Below are 18,626 nucleotides of genomic sequence, written 5' to 3' on the forward strand. Positions count from 1 at the left end.
CCACACACCCAGCTGCCTGCAATGCACCCAAGAGGTGTATAGAAAAGCATCTGATGTTGGCCTGTAGCTGAGCACCAGTGGTGATGGAAAGAAAGGTGGACACCCAAAGGTGGCTGAAACTCTCTGACCCATCAAGCAGCCTCTGAGCATTACTGGAGTTCAGAAGCAGCTTGAAAGAGAGGAGGCAAAACAGGTGGTGAGGTCCACTCCTTGTTCTTTTCTGTTTGAATTTTCTGGGTTTCTGGAGGATCTTTTTTCTTTTTATGTTCTGGAGAGCCAGGTTTTGTCAGTTCAGCCCATGTTTGTCTGGGTGCACTCACTTCAAGGGTGAAGTGCAGGCAGGTGAACTGAAACAAAGGGTTCCTGTCGTGCCTTTAACGTTGAATCAAAACCAAAATGGTTTCCATTCAGTTCTCTCAACACGTAACTTTGATGTTTGGATGCTGAGTTTCTACTTGGCACTCAGATCACAACTCCTTGTGCCCCCTGCACTTCTGCCCTGCTGACATTTGGGTCTGCTGGAGCAGGGGACATGAATGTACAAAATGTGGTGGCACATGCTCAGTGCAGCCCTTCTGTGAGCCCAAGGAGGTCTCAAGGTCCCTGCAGCTGGATGTGGACACAACTTGTGTCCACCAGCTGGTTTAGACACCCTGAGGCACTTAGAGCCTGTGCACAGGACAGGGTGGGCTGCCTGAGATCCCACAATTGCATTTTTTCCTCTATAAATGTCCTCAGCACAGCAAGAGGAATAGAACAGGCATTCTTGACCAGTACTCTGACTTACCTGCCTGTTAGAAGGGAGGTAAGCAAGTCTGATTTTTTTAACTAAAATTTATTGATTGATTTGTTTAGTTACTTGTGTTCTCTCCATCTCTATGGCCGAGATTAATGTGGTCCATGGTTTAATACAGGACCTATTGCAGCTCTTACAGCAAAAGGACACAGTAAGGGAATCTCACCTGATGCCTCAGGGAGGCTCCTGCATGTGCACACCTCAGGTGCTGCCTTTCCCTCCTCCTGTTGTCCCTTATGAGGAGTTTGAGTGCTGTGAAGGTATAGAGGTGATGCAGCTCCCACCCTGGCTGTCTCCATCCTGCACAAAAAGGGGGAATAAAAAGGGCTTCCCTCCCTGCCCCTTTCCAAATCTCACCACAAAGGTTTTCTTGTGCCTGTCCTTATGCTCATATGATGGGGAAGAGGGTGTCCATGTTCCTAAGGGTGGCATTTTGGAAGCAGCTCCTGGAACAGCTGTAACCCCGGGGGTCTTTGTGGGTTCTGACCTCCTGCTCTGCTCTGCCTGACCTCCGTGGCATCCAGTTCTGGGGACTTGCACCATGGTGAAAACTAACTGGAACCATTTCCCAGGGTTCTTGTCACCAGTATTTTCCATTTTGATTAAGAAAATTATGCAGAACAACTTGGCGTAATGCTGTCACACGGAGGGATTTGGCTGAAGACTTGTATTAATGTGTTTTGGTATTTGGCAGCCACATTGAGCAGCATCATTGAAAACCCCAGCCAGACTTGGGAAAGATAGAAACATTGAAGAATATAATTTAATTTGGTAAAAATGGTAGTTTGTATTGAAACACCTTTCAGTGGGACAAAACACTGTTCACAGGTAGTTTTCTGTCATTTCAGGTAGCCCAGGGGTATCAAATTAGTATGGTAAAGAAGACTTTTTTTCTTCTACTAGTTGCCTTCAAAGTCTGATTCTGCATTTCTAATCATGAGTGTTCAGTTTAAGTTCAGCACTAAACAATGTTCAAGGTAGCTAAGGCTGCAGGATGCTAATAGACCTCAGGTATGAGGATACTGTTGTGAGGAGAGATGCTGTGGAAATACCCAGAATGTAGCCTCATGTTTTCTTTGAAAGAGCAAATGTATTTAAGGCTGACTGAAATGTTTCCATGAAAATATTATTTCAGGAAAAAAATGAACGTTGAAAACAAATTCTTCATAGAGGATGGCTGCTTGTCACAACAAAAAAAAATGCACTTGATGAGAAGAAAGGAAAGAAGGAATATAATAATCAAAATTGTTGGGTTTAGTTTTTCTCTAAAATTTTCAGCTTTGATATTTCCACATTTCCAAATGAGGGTGTATATCCTTACACTGAAAGTTAAAACTAGTATGGGCCAGCTATGCAACACCTAAGGATTTAGGGTTATGTCTCATAGACTTATCAGACTTATTTCTGTAACCAAGAGTCTGATTCCTATGGAAAATCTTTTGAGAATTTCTGAAATAATGTGTATAAGCCCTTATAAAGTTAAATACATTTCCAGCTGTGGTTCTGTGTGACAATTTTTAAGGGAATAAAAATATAAGCTGTAAAAACTTGACCATTTAAAATGCTTTTTGAAAATGCATCTAATGATTTCAGAAATGTTTTAGTGTAAAGTAGCTTTAATATACTTTGAATAGTTAGATGGTCCTTTTATAACACCAAATATGGGAAGAGACTTGTGTGTGACAGAAAGATTAATGTGGACTGTTTCCAAATAAGATGTTTGCATGGCACTATTCACAGTTGCTGTACTTTCTGACACATTTTAAAGCTGAACTAATGGCAGTTTGGGTTTGAATGTTCTGCAGTTGAAGATAACAGCTTGTCTCAGAAGAAGAAGATAACAGTGGAAGATCTCTTCAGTGATGACTTCAAAATTCATGACCCAGAGGCTAAATGGATAACTGGTGAGTGAGGCATAAGCATTTTGCAGTGTCTTTGCTTTGCTTCCTTGCCCCCTGCACATCTATTTTTTGCCTCCTTCTTTATTCCTCCAGTTCTTTATTTTGCTTCTGAAATTATAGAATTTTGTGGTGGGGGTTGGAAGGGACCTCTGGAAATCGCCTTTTCCAACTCCCTGCTCAAGTAAGGGCAGCTGGAGCTGGTTGCCCAGAATCATGCCCTCAGATTCCTATTTTAAATCTTCAAATTCATGTTCCAGTTTTTCTCCTCTTTAACATGCAAACACCACTGCTCTGTTATAACTTTTTATCTGGGCCTCTCCAGTGGGCTCATAGATATGCATTAAAAACTACAGCCTTTGTCCCAAAGAGCTTCCAGGGCTTAGTAAGCGTTGTTAGTGCATGGTTGAAAGAAGTGGTTGGAGCACCATCAGTTATTATTTCACCATAAACAAAATCACAGGTTTATATTCCCTCATCAAAACATTTTTTCCTGGCATGGAGGTGAAGCATTGCTAAGCAACAGGCAAACAGTGGTCCAGCAGCAGCTGGGCTGAGGCTTGCACACAAGCCATGTGCTCTTTTTATCCACTGCTGCCTTACATTTTCCAGTCAGGGGAAAACCAAATAATACTTGAATTAATGGATGTTGTATTTGCTGGCGTGGAGCTACTTTGGGGGATGTAGATTCCAGCTCTCAGAGGAAATTGCTGCAGTCAAAACAAGCTTTGGCAAAAATAAAATGATTTGTGGTATGCTGTTCATGTAAGTTCCAGTCCAAGTCCTATTATCATGGAAGTTATTAGTTTTTATTTTGAATTTAATGGGGAACTGGATCAAGTCCTTCCTTGTGTTTAGCTTTCCTTGTCTGCTGTGCCCATTGGGAACAATTTTAATACCTGCAATGAAAAGAGAGAGTGTTAAAGGGTAGTGCTGAATTAACACATTCCCCAGCTGCAATTTCTCCCACCCACTCAAGTAGAGAGGAAAGCAGCTGCAGATGATGCCCACCTTCAAAAACACACCTGCCAGTGGGCAGGAGCTCTTTTCAGGCTGTGTTCTCCGTGGGAATGCTGCTCCCCGCAACCGTTTTCTGGGAATAATGATAACAGAAATATCTGCATTGCAGTTCAGGATTTTCTGTCGAGCATCCTTTATCTTTTAGCATGGGTATTCCTAATGGCCTGAATGAAGGAAAAAGTGTTTTATTGAGATCCTAACTACTGTTTCTTTTTATTTGCTAGAGCATAGCAAATCAAGCATAGTGGAGGGAATAATAATGAATTAAGTAAACTTTTGCAGGAACAGAGAGTAAAGTATTACCCTAGAACTGGCTATAATATTCCCCCCATTGATGAGTATCACTTTACGTGGATACAAGGCTTATTTTCCACAGAACTGCAATCTTTTGTGAAAAAAGTAACATTTCCAGTGCTGTTCCAAGTATGGTCAAATGTTAAAGCAATATAAACTTTTATTAAGAGTCTGATCTTGATTGTTTTAAAATCCTTTCATGTCCCCTTACTGGCTCCAGTGCAGCCTTGCCAGAGCTGAAATTACTCAAATATTGTTTTTGTAAAGTACGAAACACAAAGTCATATTCTGCAAACATACATAGATATTTTAGAATTACTTGTTCTATTGCTTTGATACAGGCAATCACTGGCACTGCTTTTAATATGTCCAGAGGAATTTTATGAAGCCAGTAGGTACTCTGTAGATTTACCCAAGGGTGACTTTGCATTTAAGTGCAAGATGCTAATCTGCAATGTCAATCATCTGAGGACCCAAAGCCATTTTACAGCATTAATTGCTTTTCTGTATTATAGTTGCTTTCCACAGCTCTCTCTAGCTGGCTAAGTGGTGAAATCTTGATAAAGTCCCTGATAAGCAAGACAAAAGACCAGTAGCCAGATTCCTAAGCACACATTTGTTATTGGTCTCTTAGTCTCAGTTTTCAGAATGCAAATGAAAGACTCTGAAAATGCCAAAGCCAAAGTAATTAACTTAGTATAGCAAGAATGCTGGAATAGCAAAAATAAATTGCATATTTTAAAATTTCATATCAGCTCACAAACTGAGTTGATGCTCTGTGGGGATCCACACAATTGTTAAAGGTACCTGTTATGTGTCCTTCTTCCCCTTCTTCTCCCGTTAATTATACAGTCAAATATCGTGGTCATTCAGAGATCTGCAAAGTTTAGTCCTCTTGGCTCTTCAAAGCTCTGTTTCCTTCCTTTCCCTCTAAATTATTGCAAATGACAGGAGATTGGTGGCCTTGTCAAAGATGAAGCAAGCTGCTGCATGTTTAGGAGTATTTGAATCATCTGAGAGATTTGCACCCAAAATAGTTCAGTCACTAAAATATCTTGTGTTTTTCCCAGTAAGCAAGGGGCTGATTCAAACACTCTGAAGGAACAAGGTCTTTCCTTTGTCTTGAATGAGTCTTAGAGCAAGTGATAAATAAAATATTTATATTCAGGGTGACAAAAATATGCTGAAAGTTCCCTGAAATTGATGGGATGAGCTCATGTTCTCGATTCTCAGTGGGCAAGTGAAGAAAAAATGTATTTCTAATCAATAGCTTTGTGTCATTCCATTGATTTTAAAGGAGCTAGCTAAAAAAAAAAAAAGAACCAGTCTCAAAACTGACATAACTACAGTGTAAAGACTACAGGCTTTTTCTTAGCTTTCAGTCACAACTTGTGGCTCATTTGTGGATATGTTTCCACCTTTCTTTATTTGAATTGCAGTTAAATTTATGTGCACAAGGCGAGAGATGTGCCAAAGCTGGAAATTTGAACCTCTTAAAATTTCTGTCATGCCACTATAATTTCAAATTCCAGTTTGCATTTTTATCCATTGGTTTAGGGAGAGGAAAGAATATTTTGATTAATTAGCTTCTGTCTTCTACTGCCCTGACCATTCTTGTTATTGACTCTGCTAAGAGGGGAACAACACATTCATAGAACATATAGTGACAGGACAAGGTGGAATGGCTTCAAACTGAAAGAGAATAGGCTTGGATAAGATATTAGGAAGAAATTCTTTACTATGATGGTGGTGAGGCAGCGGCACAAGTCGCCCAGAGAAGTTGTGGACGATCCATCCCTGGAAGTGTTCAAGGCCAGGTTGGATAGGGCTCTGTTATGCTATAGTAGGTGTAAAGCAGTGAAGCATGAGGAATTTGATATTGTGCTGATGATTAAGAGGCATTCCCTGCAGTCCAAGTGCAAAGAGTCTGAGCTGGGTCTCTTTTCCAGTCCCATTTATCCCATGCATTTTCCTGTGCTCTTCTCCTCATCGCTTGGTGTCTTACACTCTTTCGCTGCTCCATTGCCATCCTCTATTGGGAACTTCCCTTTCCTGTACAACTAGAATTATGTTGTTCATGTACTAAGCATGCATATGAGCTCCAATCAGTGGCTTATTTTATACTGTGTATACTTGTTTTCATATCCCCCTCCACAGCCTGTCAGGAGTGTCCCATGCCAGCCTTTTCTTAGCCCTTTCCCATATGACAGGTGGCCTGCTTGTTAGTCTAGTCCCTAAGTGCTTAGCAGTTCTGCTTGTGAGCTCCTTGGAATTACCTTCACAATTACTGGGCTTTTCCTGTAATTCCTCTCACAGCAGATTTTAGCTCAGGTTTCTGTAAAGCTCAATGGGATGCTGCGATGTTCCTGTGATGGTTGACAAAAAGCGGGATGAAGCAAGCTGTCATTTTGTACTGAAGAGCAGCTCAGTCATCTGATTTCTCCTGCAAACAATAATTCACAGTCATTACCTAGACCTGACCTGAGAAACCAGTTGGGTTATGAGTGCTGGTTTTGTGGATCTGTTGAGCTGCAGTGATTCCTGTCAGTTGTGAATCTGATCCCAGCATCTTGGGAACATTCCTCCATGGGGAGGGAGCATCATGCCCAGTGTCAAAGAAACAGTAGAGACTGAACCCTATATGCCACTTGTGGAGACATGCTTATCTTCTGTCTTTGTACTTAATGGCAAACACAGTTTGCCTACATTGAAAGTGTTTGGCTGCTGTTGCAAGTTAGAAAAACACAACAGTGGCCTCTAATATATGGACAGAGGTTACGGTGATTGACAGCAACGTGCCGTCATTACTTACTTCTTAGAGGATATTTTCCAGCCTTGCTGTTGGCATCTTGCAAGACAGAGTGTATTTAGCAGTGGCTGTTGTCAGGATTTGGGGCTGTATGTTAGTGACTGGGGGTTTTAATTAGGAGTGCATCTTCTTTGTGCTAGACACTGGCCAGACACGGGGAGACAGTCCTTACAGAGGGGTTGTAGCCAAATGAGGAGATTAAAGCTTGAAATGAAGAGCACAGTGTAGTCAAGCAGCGAAGAGCACTGAGATACAGGGCACCAAAAGACACGTCTGGGGTCATAGGAACTTAAAAAAAAAAGTGAAAATCAAGCCCTGCTCTCCAAGGTACCTGCCCAATCACTTCACCTGCAATGTTGGCAAAATAGTATTTATTCCTATGTGAAGAGAAATAGTGGGTAAATTAGCAAAAGGATCTGAATGGCATTTTCAGAAATGGCTCAGTTATTTGGAAACCTGCCATCCAGTGACAGCCAGGACTATGGTGTGCCCAGTTTGCCTCCGAGAATGGCAGATAGGCTCTTATCTCAGAATTCCCTTTGAAAAATGCACTAATAATGAATATCTAAATGTAATTGAGTGATTCTTTTATCTTTAATACCGAAGCACATATGTTTTGTTGCATGTTTTGCTAATAACATCATAGAATCTCTAGGCTCTTTTAAAGTCTAATATTGAATTTAATGACCTAGAACTAATAAGTTTTATTTACTGCACTGAAAAAAGTCATCGTGTAGTAACTGAGGTAATTTATTTCAGTTTACCTTTAATAATAATGCTTGGATCAACAATACTTGGATAGTCCAAATGCCCCCAAGCCTCTTCTCTGCAGTGTAAATCCATCGCGCTGTATTGATAAAAGCACTGATGCATTTCAAATGATGCTGATGTGTGTGGAGTAAATGAATTATTTATAGGTTACTTTGCATAGATATTAAGAAGTTTGTAAGTGCTAATATTTTTTCATTGTGAAAAAGGTTTGTGTTAAGGTGCTTGCTTTGACAGTTCTTAAGACTAAAATTTCCCTGCTAGAGAGCTACAGCATGGTTGACTGGAGTGCAGGCTTCTCTGGGCTGCTCCTCCGCAGGACAAAAGCTTCATGGAATAACTGAGGTTAGAAAAGACCTCTAAGATCATCCAGTTCGACTGTTATCCCAGCACTGCCAAGTCCACCACTAAACCATGTCCCTAATCACCACACTGACATGTTTGTTGAACTCTTCTAAGGATAGTGATTCCACCACTTTCCTGAGCAGCCAATTCCAGTGCTTGACTACACATTCCATGAAGAAATATTTCCAAATGTGCAGGCTAAACCTGGCACAACTCAGGGCCATTTTCTCTTGTCCTCTCAGTTGTTACTTGGGGGAAGAGGCTGACTCCCACCTAACTACAGCATCCCGTCAGGTAGTGGTAGAGAGCAGCTGACAACTTGCAAATGACCATCCAAATTGTAAGGCAGAAGGAGCCTTTCCCTGGCAAGGTCGGGCTGTTGGCATGAAAGAAAAACTCATCTTCCTGTTTGTCGTCCAAGGAAAAGAATTGTTTTCCTTGGGCACTGCAGTTTGTCCCAGTTCCTGCCTGAAGTTAAATGAATGTAAGCTGGAATATCACATCTGGTGAAGGCATAAAGAAAATTGGTTTACTCCATCACAATATTTGCCCACCTTGTTAAATAGAAATACTAGTTCATTAATTTCAGAGTGTTTTAAATATGTGTTAGGAAGGCTGAAATGCATGGTTTACTGGTCCTAATGGTTCAAAGAAAACTTGCCCCCCTCACAGCTATGGTCTGCCAAACCTCACATCCTACCTCATGACACCTTGTAAAGGTGACCTTATGCTGAGATAAAGACACCATCACTTACAGAACATGCTATGTGGACCAGAGGAAAACACAGGAGAAGGACTAAGAAGGCTCTTCTGGTCTAGCACGTTGTGGTTTTGCTGGGGGTGGCCTTCAGAAATCCTCTGTTATGATTCATAAAGATAGAGATGCTGGTTAAGTGAGGGTTTGGGTAGTGTTTGTGCCAGTGGAAGTGTCTCTCTACTTTCGAGCTAGTTGATTACTGTTCTTAATCTAAATGCCGTCACAAAGTGACATCCTATGTTGCCAAAACAGAGTAGGTAAAAGATCTTGCTCTGTCACGACTGCCACATTGAGAAAGAAGTGGGGAAAACCATTAGAACCATAATTTTGGTTTTAGATCCCATCCTGAATCATCTTCTTCAGGGATTTCTATGTATCTGTCCTCTGAGAGCACTGAAGAGAAGATGCCCTACTGCCTTTCAGCTCCTGGGAGACTGCTGGAGTCCAGGAGTGACAGTAACCTGTTCACCAAAGACAGTAATAGCTTTTTAACATAGTCTATGGAGCAGAGCATTTCTGCAATGTAGCTGTTTTATTCATTACTACTAAAGAGAATGAAATGAGAAATCAATTTGGCTCTTTTAAAAATTAACACAGTCTACAGGAGCAAGCTTGGGAGGAGCACAGGGCTGTGGCTTTGGCAGTGTCTCAATGCCCATTTCTCCACAGTGCTGGGGTGCTGGTGAGGCACTTGTGCTGCTCTTGGACTGAGAAAAAAATTCTTTGGTGCGTACAGCAACTTCTGAATTTAGAAGGAGAAACATGCTAGAGAAAGTCCTGTTCGGTAAAATTATCACACCCTGGAAAAGCAGAAGTAATACTGTAATGGTCAAATAGGGAGATTGTTTGTGGTGGTTTTTAGTAGTTTGATGTCTTGGGGAGGTCAAGAGCCTAACCCTAAATTTAGGAGCCTCTATAAGTAATTTCTCCAGAACCTGCTGAACTCTAACCATTCCCCTGCTTGTCACTGGCTGCTGTTAAGCCTCTGAGTCAGAATGTACTCTTGAGGTACCAACATATGGCTTTAGCTACTGAACATCTAAAAACCCATGTGCAGTAAAAAGTGGCCTCAGGCATTCAATGCATTCTGTTTGTTACTTGTCTGCATCTTGCCAGGTTGAGTGAAGAGTCTGGCCCAGGGGAAAGGGCTGGTGGCATGAAGGTCGCCTGGGAGAAGTGAGATGCAAGAGAACGGGTGGTGAGGAGGGCACTGACAGAGTGATGCTGCACAGGGAGGACAGGCTGCAGTCACTCAGGGGAGAAACCTGGACAAGCAGGGAGGATCTTGGGGGAGTTCCAGGTGGAGAAGGGGCTGGTGTTGTGCAGAGAGTGAAAATTACTCTGGAAGTCAGTACTGCCTGAGAAATGGCTTAATGGCCTAAGACAAGGAGCTGGAAGATACATTCATGATAGGATAATATCAAAGGGAACAATTAGCAAAGCAAAATGGCTGGAAGAGGCAGGAGAATTCCTTAGACTTCAATTCTACTTATCTGGGTTCTGCTAATACCTACTCCCCGTATCTGCCTAATTCTGTTCCCACTAATTTTTTTCAAACAAAGCAGGAAAAATAAGCTTCCTTCTGGAAGGCAACACGACTGTCCCAGTCTCACGTTAGACCAGCAGGCTCATTTCCTGTACCTTTTATAGTCATTAACAGATTTCCCATTTCCATGTCTATCCCAACTCCACTAAAATTAGTATTTTTCTTTCAAAGTAACTCAGAAGCCAGGCAGTGCCTCCTGGTGTGACCACATATGCCAGCGAGGAGCAGTTTTGGGGAATAATTTGAAGCTGTAAGAGGTGTGTGTGAAAACTAGAACAGCTTGGGCTCCATTGTGTGCTAAAATCGTTTGTAGATTTGAGGTAGAAATCCATGGGAATTAGGTGGAAACTACCCTCTTTGCTTCTCCCCATCGCCACACTCTGTGTTGCACTGAGGTGCACCGTGGCGTTTTTGGGCTCAATATTGCTGGTGGTGAGTGCAAACCTGCTAAATTCAGTGCCAGGTCCTTCTACCTGCCAGCCAGGCAGATGTACTGCAACAGCACCCACTTCACAGTGGGGAGCTTTTTGATTAAAAGGAAAAAAAAAAGGAGAGCAGCAGGGATGGAAGTGGGAAGGAAACATCGCGGTGCCACGAGGAGCAGTAGTGTCTGTGGGGGGCTTTGCAGACGTGGCTCACAGCAGCAGTGTTTCTGCTGCTGGAAGGAAAGAACTGCACGTGGCAGTTCTGCCTGTGTGCTGAACAGTTTGAATCCATTTGGAAAAAGGATCGGGTTTTTTTCATCGTGTTCAGAATGGCTTGAAACCAAAACCCTGCTGCTCTCAGAGCCGAAGGGAATGTGCTGGTTTTACAGGGGTTTAACTGTGAGAGGAATTAGGTGTTCTCTCAGTGGGTGTTAGTTAAAAATCCAGGTGAACAGCTAGAGATACAGTGTGACACTGATAGATGCACTTCCCCATTTAACACCTATGAAGTATGTAAGGGCGAGGTCCTAGCACCTGGGGAACTGCTGTGACAAAAATTGTTTGTAATAAGCATTAAAAAATTGTTTGTGATAAGCCTTAAAAAAAAAGGACGGTCATAATTGCAGCCCTGCTGGTTGAATTTCTACTAAAATAAAGTTATTCTTTTATCCTTTGCCTCTTCAGAAGAGTATAACACAGGGAAGATGGGGGAGAGAAACAAGGAAAGCCATACTCCTGAGTGATGGAGCAAGCTGGACAAGACAGATGGTGATGGTCTTCTCCCTTCCCCAGGAGCCTGGCAATGTTTCACCATACGGAGGGTTGTTCTGGGAGGGAGTAAAAAATTTATTTCATTTAGACCCTTCAGTGCTAAGAAAATCTGAGCAGATAGTTGGGAGACTCAGTTTTGAACTATAGGTAAAGAAGGTCAAGAATGAGAGTTTGCATGAGCTTGCTGAAGGTTTTCCTAACAGGCAGGCTGTGTGAAGGTAGAAAAGTTTTGGGAAAGAGGCACCTAAGAGATGAGCACCTAGGAAAAAAACAGAGGGAAGAAATGAGGTGCCTAATTTCAGGATATGCTAGGCAAAAAGCACATTCAGGGGAGAACTGTGTGATGGAGGAAGGAGAGCTCTTCAGGGTGTTTGGACCTCTTATTAAGCCACTGATCTCAATTACTACACACTGCTGGTACCTTCAGCAGTGATTTCCAGAGATGTTTATTTCTCAACACAGTCAATCTTTAGGTGCCCTCTATTCTCTTGGAGGAAACTTGCTTACTTTTAGGTTTTATTTTGGTTTGGGATTTTTGTTGTTTTGTGGGTTTTGGTTGTTTTGGTTTTGGTTTTGCTTTTTTGTTGTGTTTTTTTTGTTTGTTTGTTTGTTTGTTTTTATTTTTGTTTAGGTTTTTGTTCTTTTTTGTTGGTTTTTTTTGTTTGTTGGTTTGGTTTGGTTTGGGGCTTTTATGTGTGTGTGCGTCTGTGTTTTTTTTAATCAAGGCAATTTTCCATTTTTCACACTGCCCTGCCTGACTTTTACTGCTTTCTGAAGACTTTTACTTGGTGGAAATCACATTTTCCTGACTCAATACCTTTCCCTGAGCTTACTCCACTGCTCTTGGACACTTGTTGAACATGGAATGCTTAACAAGGATTAATTAGACTAGTATGTATTCTACTTGTTCCTTTTAATGAACATTAAATAAATATATGCTGAGATACCATAATTAAATAATTTGAAGACAGGAAATACTGTATTTCTGGTGATTAAACTTTATATCAGATCTTTTTTAACTGGAAATTTAGCAGGCAAGGATTTACTTATCTAAGAAAAAGAAGTCCCCGGTGAGCTTGTATCTTCTGACTGTATTAAGCTGTTGAATGCATGAAAAGCACTACTTTATTTTTCTTACAGGAAATAGTACGAGACTTATATAATTCATTAAAAGAAATTTAGAATGAGATAATTAGCAGTGATCAAGGGAATATAATTATACTTTAAAATCTTACATCAGTGGAAATTCAATTAAGAACAGGAGGTTTGTCCAGCCCAAAATCCTCTTTCCAAGAGAGGCAAGATGTGCATGCACAAGGATGAGCAAGAGGGCAGCAAACTTCATGCACTTTTTAGGTCAGGTTATTATCAGATACTCTTGTATATGTTCTGTTTAGTACCCCAAAATATTTTTCTCTTCCAAGACGTGTGCCAAGTGTCCTCCAGAGCCTCTTGCATCCACCATGTCTTTCATCAACTGGTTTCACTGACCTGTTGCATAAGGAAAGATGCCTGGGAGCTTGCTTTGTTTGATCAGCCTTACATCAGTACCTTGAATGAATGATTTCCATCTCTAATATATTAATTTAGAGAAGATGGGATGGGAACTACACATAGGAATTGCCCAGAAGTATCAGAGTTGGCCTCTCAAATGTATTCACATTGTTCGAGTTTTGTGGCGCTTGAAGTGTATACATGTAGTGTCATCTGTTTGACCCTAAAGAAAAGCTGGCTGATTTTGCAGTGTTTTAGAGGTAAAATCTATAGGTCCCTGTACCAAAACATGTCACACATGCCATACTGAGTAATCATGATGTCATAAAATCAGGTGATCTAGGTCCCCAGCAGGACTTCACATCTTCATATGAAACCAACGCTGGGTCTGTACACGTCCTCCTGAGTTTTAAAGCTGAAAACTTTGCTGACATCTCTTTCCATTGCCAGTAACAAGGAGTAATCTGTGATAGAAAATAAAATGACCCTGTAAGTGATCCCAAGACAGACAAGGCCCTGCATGGTGAGAAACAGTCCCTGATTATCAGAGTACAACACCTCTTAAAAACCACTTCTAGTCTCATGCTTAGCAGGGAAAGAACCCCAGGTAAGACACAAGTATGAAGAGATGAAGGAAGCAAAACAAATTGCAAGGAAAAGGAGTGTGGGAAACAACTCCCTAGAATATTTGACTGAGGGAAAGAAAGAGCTGAAGTTGTAACCAGGTGTGTGTATGGCTGTCCAGGGAGTTTGCCTTCACAACACTGACAGCTGGGCGTGATGCCAAGTTTTCGTTTTGTTACTTGACTTAAAGTCCCAGCTTCTGGGCACAGCTCACACACAAAAATGCTTTGATTCAAAAAAGCAAAGTAATAAATAAATTTTTAGTTTTTATAAATATTATCACAGTTATTTCTAAATGTTCCTTCAAATTTTAAACTTATTTAGAGGGTAAATGGAGAGAAGGCAATGTTTGCTTTCATTAGAATAGATATTTTTAAAATATCAGGTTCTCTTGAAGTCTTATATCTGATTTCCAATGCTTCAGTTTCATAGTAATTCACAAAATCTGGATAATCATCTTCAAAGCATTTTAACTTTTCAGGGAAGGCAGGATGACATGAATGGAAAAAAGTAAAGTCTGGTATGAGAACAGTGGGACATTTCAATGCTTTAGCTGAGAAAATTTTAAAAAAGTTTCAGCTCAGAAGCATTTTACCCATAAAGGGCAAAAGTTTGGACCTATTGGGTAAATGATTGTTATTTTGGCATGCACTGGACCTAATAAAAGTTAACTCTACAATGAAGGGGTGGTGAAGCCAGCAGTTCAGAGAGACTTTGGTCTCATTGCAGTTATGATCCATGTGCTCATTTTCACAGAGTAAACCAGTCCAGGGTCTGCTTGGAAGTGTTGGCCTTGCCATTCAGGCACCATAGGAAATCTGAATGCTGTGGTACCTTCAGGCAGGCTGAGAAGAACCACCAAGACTTGGACAGACTTCTAAAATCCACCAATTCTACCCCGAAAGTGTCCAGAAATTTTTCCAATACCCTTAATTTGTTATCACCCTAATGAACACGTATTCTCTGCTCGGCAGTCAGTTCTTCTGTTTCCTGGTGGACAAGAGCCCATACCCAAACCTGCTCCTGCAGCTGGCTCTGGATGCTCTCCCAGCTGGAAGCATCAGTAGAGAGTGGAGCCAGCGAGGGCTGAGCTGGCCCATTGCCCCACAGGGGGTTAATACACACGTGCTGGGCCGTGTGAAGCTGTTTTCCCTGTTTGTTGTTGCTTCAGCTGATGGACTGACTCATTTTGCAGGACAAATCACTTGGAATACTCATGCATAAGCCAAGACCCTTATTAATAATTTGGAGATATCTTTTCCTTACTTATTCTCCTTCCCAGGGGACTGCAGGCTGTGAACTGTGACATAAAAGATGCCTTAAAAAACTTAGTTAAAATATCCCCAAGAGTATATGTGTACATATATATATATGTATTTGTTCCATGTATTCCATATTTCCCTTCTCACAGGTGTTAATTCCAGGGGCAGCATTTGTGAGAGTTTGCTATCACCTTTTGCCTTGAAGCATTTAACTGATACTAAACTCGGCAGCATGCATAAGATATGGCCTTAAAACAAATCAACCTTTTACATAAAAATATGTTCTTTTTTTTTTTTTATTTTTAATGCCTCACAAAGAAAGATATTTCTAGAACTTGCATCAGTAAGATAGTTTTAGGACTGTATACCAATAATTACAATATTCCTGATTTTCTTTTCCCTAATAGGCACAGAATTCCTAATTTAACTAAATTATCAAGCCAGAAGAGTATGAGTATGAAAATAGGAGACAGATTATTAGAATTTCATAGGTTTTATTTGCTTTCTTTCTCCTAGGGCAGGAAACTGAGAACATGTAATCAATTTTCTGTTGCAATCAACTTTTTTAGGGAAAAAAATATTGAACTATACTCAGGAGAGAACAATACTGAAAATAACATGTTTTTATCCAGTTTGAGAGATGTTATCACCTTGATCACTACACTGAGCTTGGGTTGTTCCATCTGAAAAAGATAGATTGTGTTGGGGTTTGACACGGTCCAGAGAAGGATAAAGACCATGACAGAAGAATGAAAATGCACGATAAAAAGAATTACCCTGGGTTATAAAGAAATTATGTAAGGATAAATAAAGAAAAATATGAAGAGGTCAAGTTCTTTTCATTGAATAAGGGCATTCTTTGGTTTTTATGCCATCTGCTGAAAGTTGTTAACTTGTTGAGAAGATATTGTTGGACAAAAGGTTGATGAGAACTGGAAGAAAGGAGTAATCATTCTTGACCTTAAACCAAGTGTTCATATCAGCTGTTTTGCTTCTGCATCAGCATCAGCATGTTTGCCCTCTTAGCAAAATAACCACTGTTGATTCAAGATCAACATCACAGAAGGCAGTCAGTGTTGCATGACGTCAGTTCTGTGGTGGAGAGAGGAATAGGAACAAGAAGAAGTAAAATAAGGAATTCGGGAATTATTTTTGGCATTTGGTATGGGACTAGTTGTAGGAGCTGGCCCAATCACTGCAGGCAAACCTTACTGATGTGAGATGTTAAGGGAAAGCTACTCACTTATCATAGAATCATAGAATGATTTGGGTTGGATGGGACCTGAAAGATCACCTAGTTCCACCCACCCCCCTCCGGCTATGAACAGGAAGATAGTCCACTAAACAAGGTTGCTCAGAGCTCCATCCAACCTGGCTTTGAACACTTCTAGGGATGGGGCATCCGAAGCTTCTCTGGGTAACCTGTTCCAGTACTTCACCACCCTATGTAGCTGACACTATTTTTTCATTCTCTCATCAGCTGGATTAAAAATTACAAGATTGTGTGTATAATTGGAAAATGTTCCTCCAGTAATGGTTCCCTTGCAGTTGGGTGCAGGAAGACTGTTCTCCACCGGGAGCCATTCCTCACCAGTCCCCTGTCCAGCACAGTCTCCAATTATTTATTAAGAGTTCTTTGCAAATGTTGAAAGTGTTTCCAGTGGCTCTGTAATATGGTGCCCTCTTGTGATCAGTCCAAAACCAGTAATCACACACAGGTAACCAAAATGTATAGGTATTGGATTTCATGTTTATCTGCCTTAATTTTCAAAAGCCTGAAGACAGGGTGATGCTCTGACAGACTCCTCGCACAATTAGACTTCAGCACAGTCACACCTCGACAGACACATCTGAAATGACAGAGTAACAAAGGGGATTGTAAAATATTGCCTGTGAAGATAATTAAAACTTTACCTGAAGCTGTATACACAGCATATCTGCTTGTTAATATACAGTGATCTCATTCCGCCTGTACTGAAATTTAAGTACTCTGCCCATGAAAATAATAATAATGAGAAGGAAAAAAAAAATTTTATATCTTCTTTCTCTCCATCATGACCACTAACAAGTGTAATTTGGTTAGGGGCAAAGAGAAGGAGGAAAGGGAATGTACAGAGGAATTAAGAAAGCAAGCTGTGGGGTCACATTTTAATGAAAATTTATCCATGGATTCCTTTTATTCTCAGTGTCAAATGGATTATTATGTTTAGGTGTAATGCTTTGGGTTATGCACTCCTCTGTGTAAAGCCAAATTGAGGCAGATAAGACCTGGTGCATTTGGTAGAGAAGGGTAAGGGGGTGTCACTGATGCTGCACTGCCTGGGTGACAACCAAGGAGTGTTTGGAGCAAGGGTTCCTTCATGGAACAGGCAAGGTGGGTATGACCAAGCATTAATGGTAGCTTGGGCTCCCATCTGAGATAGCAACCACAATGGCAAAAGCCCTGGAGGTTTTATATTCCCACTAAAATCTGTGCCACTCTGTACTTGGGGCTGCACATCCATGTTGGTCACACTGTGGAGCTGGGATAAGCTGGTTCATGCTGCCTGTTTTCTGCACTTCGTTTTTCTCTTCAGTTGCATGATGAGACCATGAAAATTTGGTGGGGTGTGGATAAAGGCATCAGGGACCGTTTGCTGGGAAATTGGTTATTTGGGGTCAAATTGCTTTTGGCCTGTGTTGAGTGTGAGATGTTTCTGGCAGGGAATCAAAGGGCTGAGTGTAATCTGCTATCTCCAGCTGTCCTTTAACCCAGGGGTCATCTGCACTATTCCTTCTGTAACGTTTAGGGTTTGAAAAGCACATAGCATGAGCCCGGCTGAACAGGAGAAGAAGATGGCAGAGAATTTTTGAAGAAGATTTCTCAGCTCTGGAATACACCAAAGTCAACTCGGTGTGCTGCAAAGCATCCCTGCTGCTGTCAGTCCTTTCAGAGAGAGAAACTGAGGGCAGCAAGCAACAAGGTGTACGATTTTACTGTTGTTGTTGTTAGGATTTTGCAGTAGTTTCTGTAATCAAGATGGTTTGCCCTGGACGGAGTGAAAATGGATTTAGATCAGAGAATTTACTGTTCTTTCTCTTTTTTCCTGGTTGTAGTGAATTTCTTTCCCCCCTCCATGTGTTATAAAAGCAGACAGAAGCAGGGAAGGGAGTTATTTGAAGCTGAAACAAGTTCTCGGTTTCTCAAATGGATTTCAGCTTTTCAAGCCTGTGCCACTGAGCCAGTGTCTGAGCCTACAGAGTTCCCAGACTGGGGTTCTTTGAAGGGAAGTTCTGTCTCATAAATGAGGCAGCAGCAGAATCATACCTGGTTTCAAATTTGGGACTGAAATTTCAAAGGTGTGCTCTGAATGGATTTCAGGCTTGGTTCTGAGTCTTCTCTAAATGATATGGAATAAGCTTTTCTTTTTTTATTTGAATCTTGAAAGATATGGGATTAGATAAAAACCAGAAACAGTCTGGCATTACTGATTTTTACAGTTTTAGGTTTTCCCAAGACTCAGTCTTCTTTGAGCTTTTGACAAGTTAATTTACAAGCCTACTAGAAGATGCATGTTGATATGGGAATTTTCCTGAGCTATAATTGTGTTTTATTTTACTAGTACTACTGTAAAAACATTATATTGGTGCACCAAGTGCAACTGCACCGAGATGATGAGCAATTAAAACTACTCCTTGCATAATAAAGGACATTCTATCATGTTGCACTTACTTAATATACCGATGCAATGTGTTATAGAGCGTTTAGCAAAATTATGGTAAATCACCTATTTAAAGAAGTTTTTCTTTCAGCCTCACCTGTGGAAAAAAAATCCTG

The 18,626-nt window shown here is 41.0% G+C and overlaps 1 protein-coding gene across 1 annotated transcript in view; it reads left to right on the top strand.

Moving 5' to 3' along the window:
• Positions 1-18,626, top strand: part of DPP6 (dipeptidyl peptidase like 6) — a 245,207-nt gene that overhangs the window by 82,624 nt on the left and 143,957 nt on the right. Inside the window, exon 3 of the mRNA XM_027879778.1 lies at positions 2,602-2,700. Within this exon, the coding sequence (XP_027735579.1) occupies positions 2,602-2,700 (99 nt within the window). The remainder of the gene's footprint in view (positions 1-2,601; positions 2,701-18,626) is intronic.

The sequence above is a fragment of the Empidonax traillii genome, unplaced genomic scaffold (genome assembly GCF_003031625.1).
Source record: "Empidonax traillii isolate 1590-97213 ecotype Southwest subspecies unplaced genomic scaffold, ASM303162v1 scaffold58:size1836614, whole genome shotgun sequence".
NCBI lineage: Eukaryota > Metazoa > Chordata > Aves > Passeriformes > Tyrannidae > Empidonax > Empidonax traillii.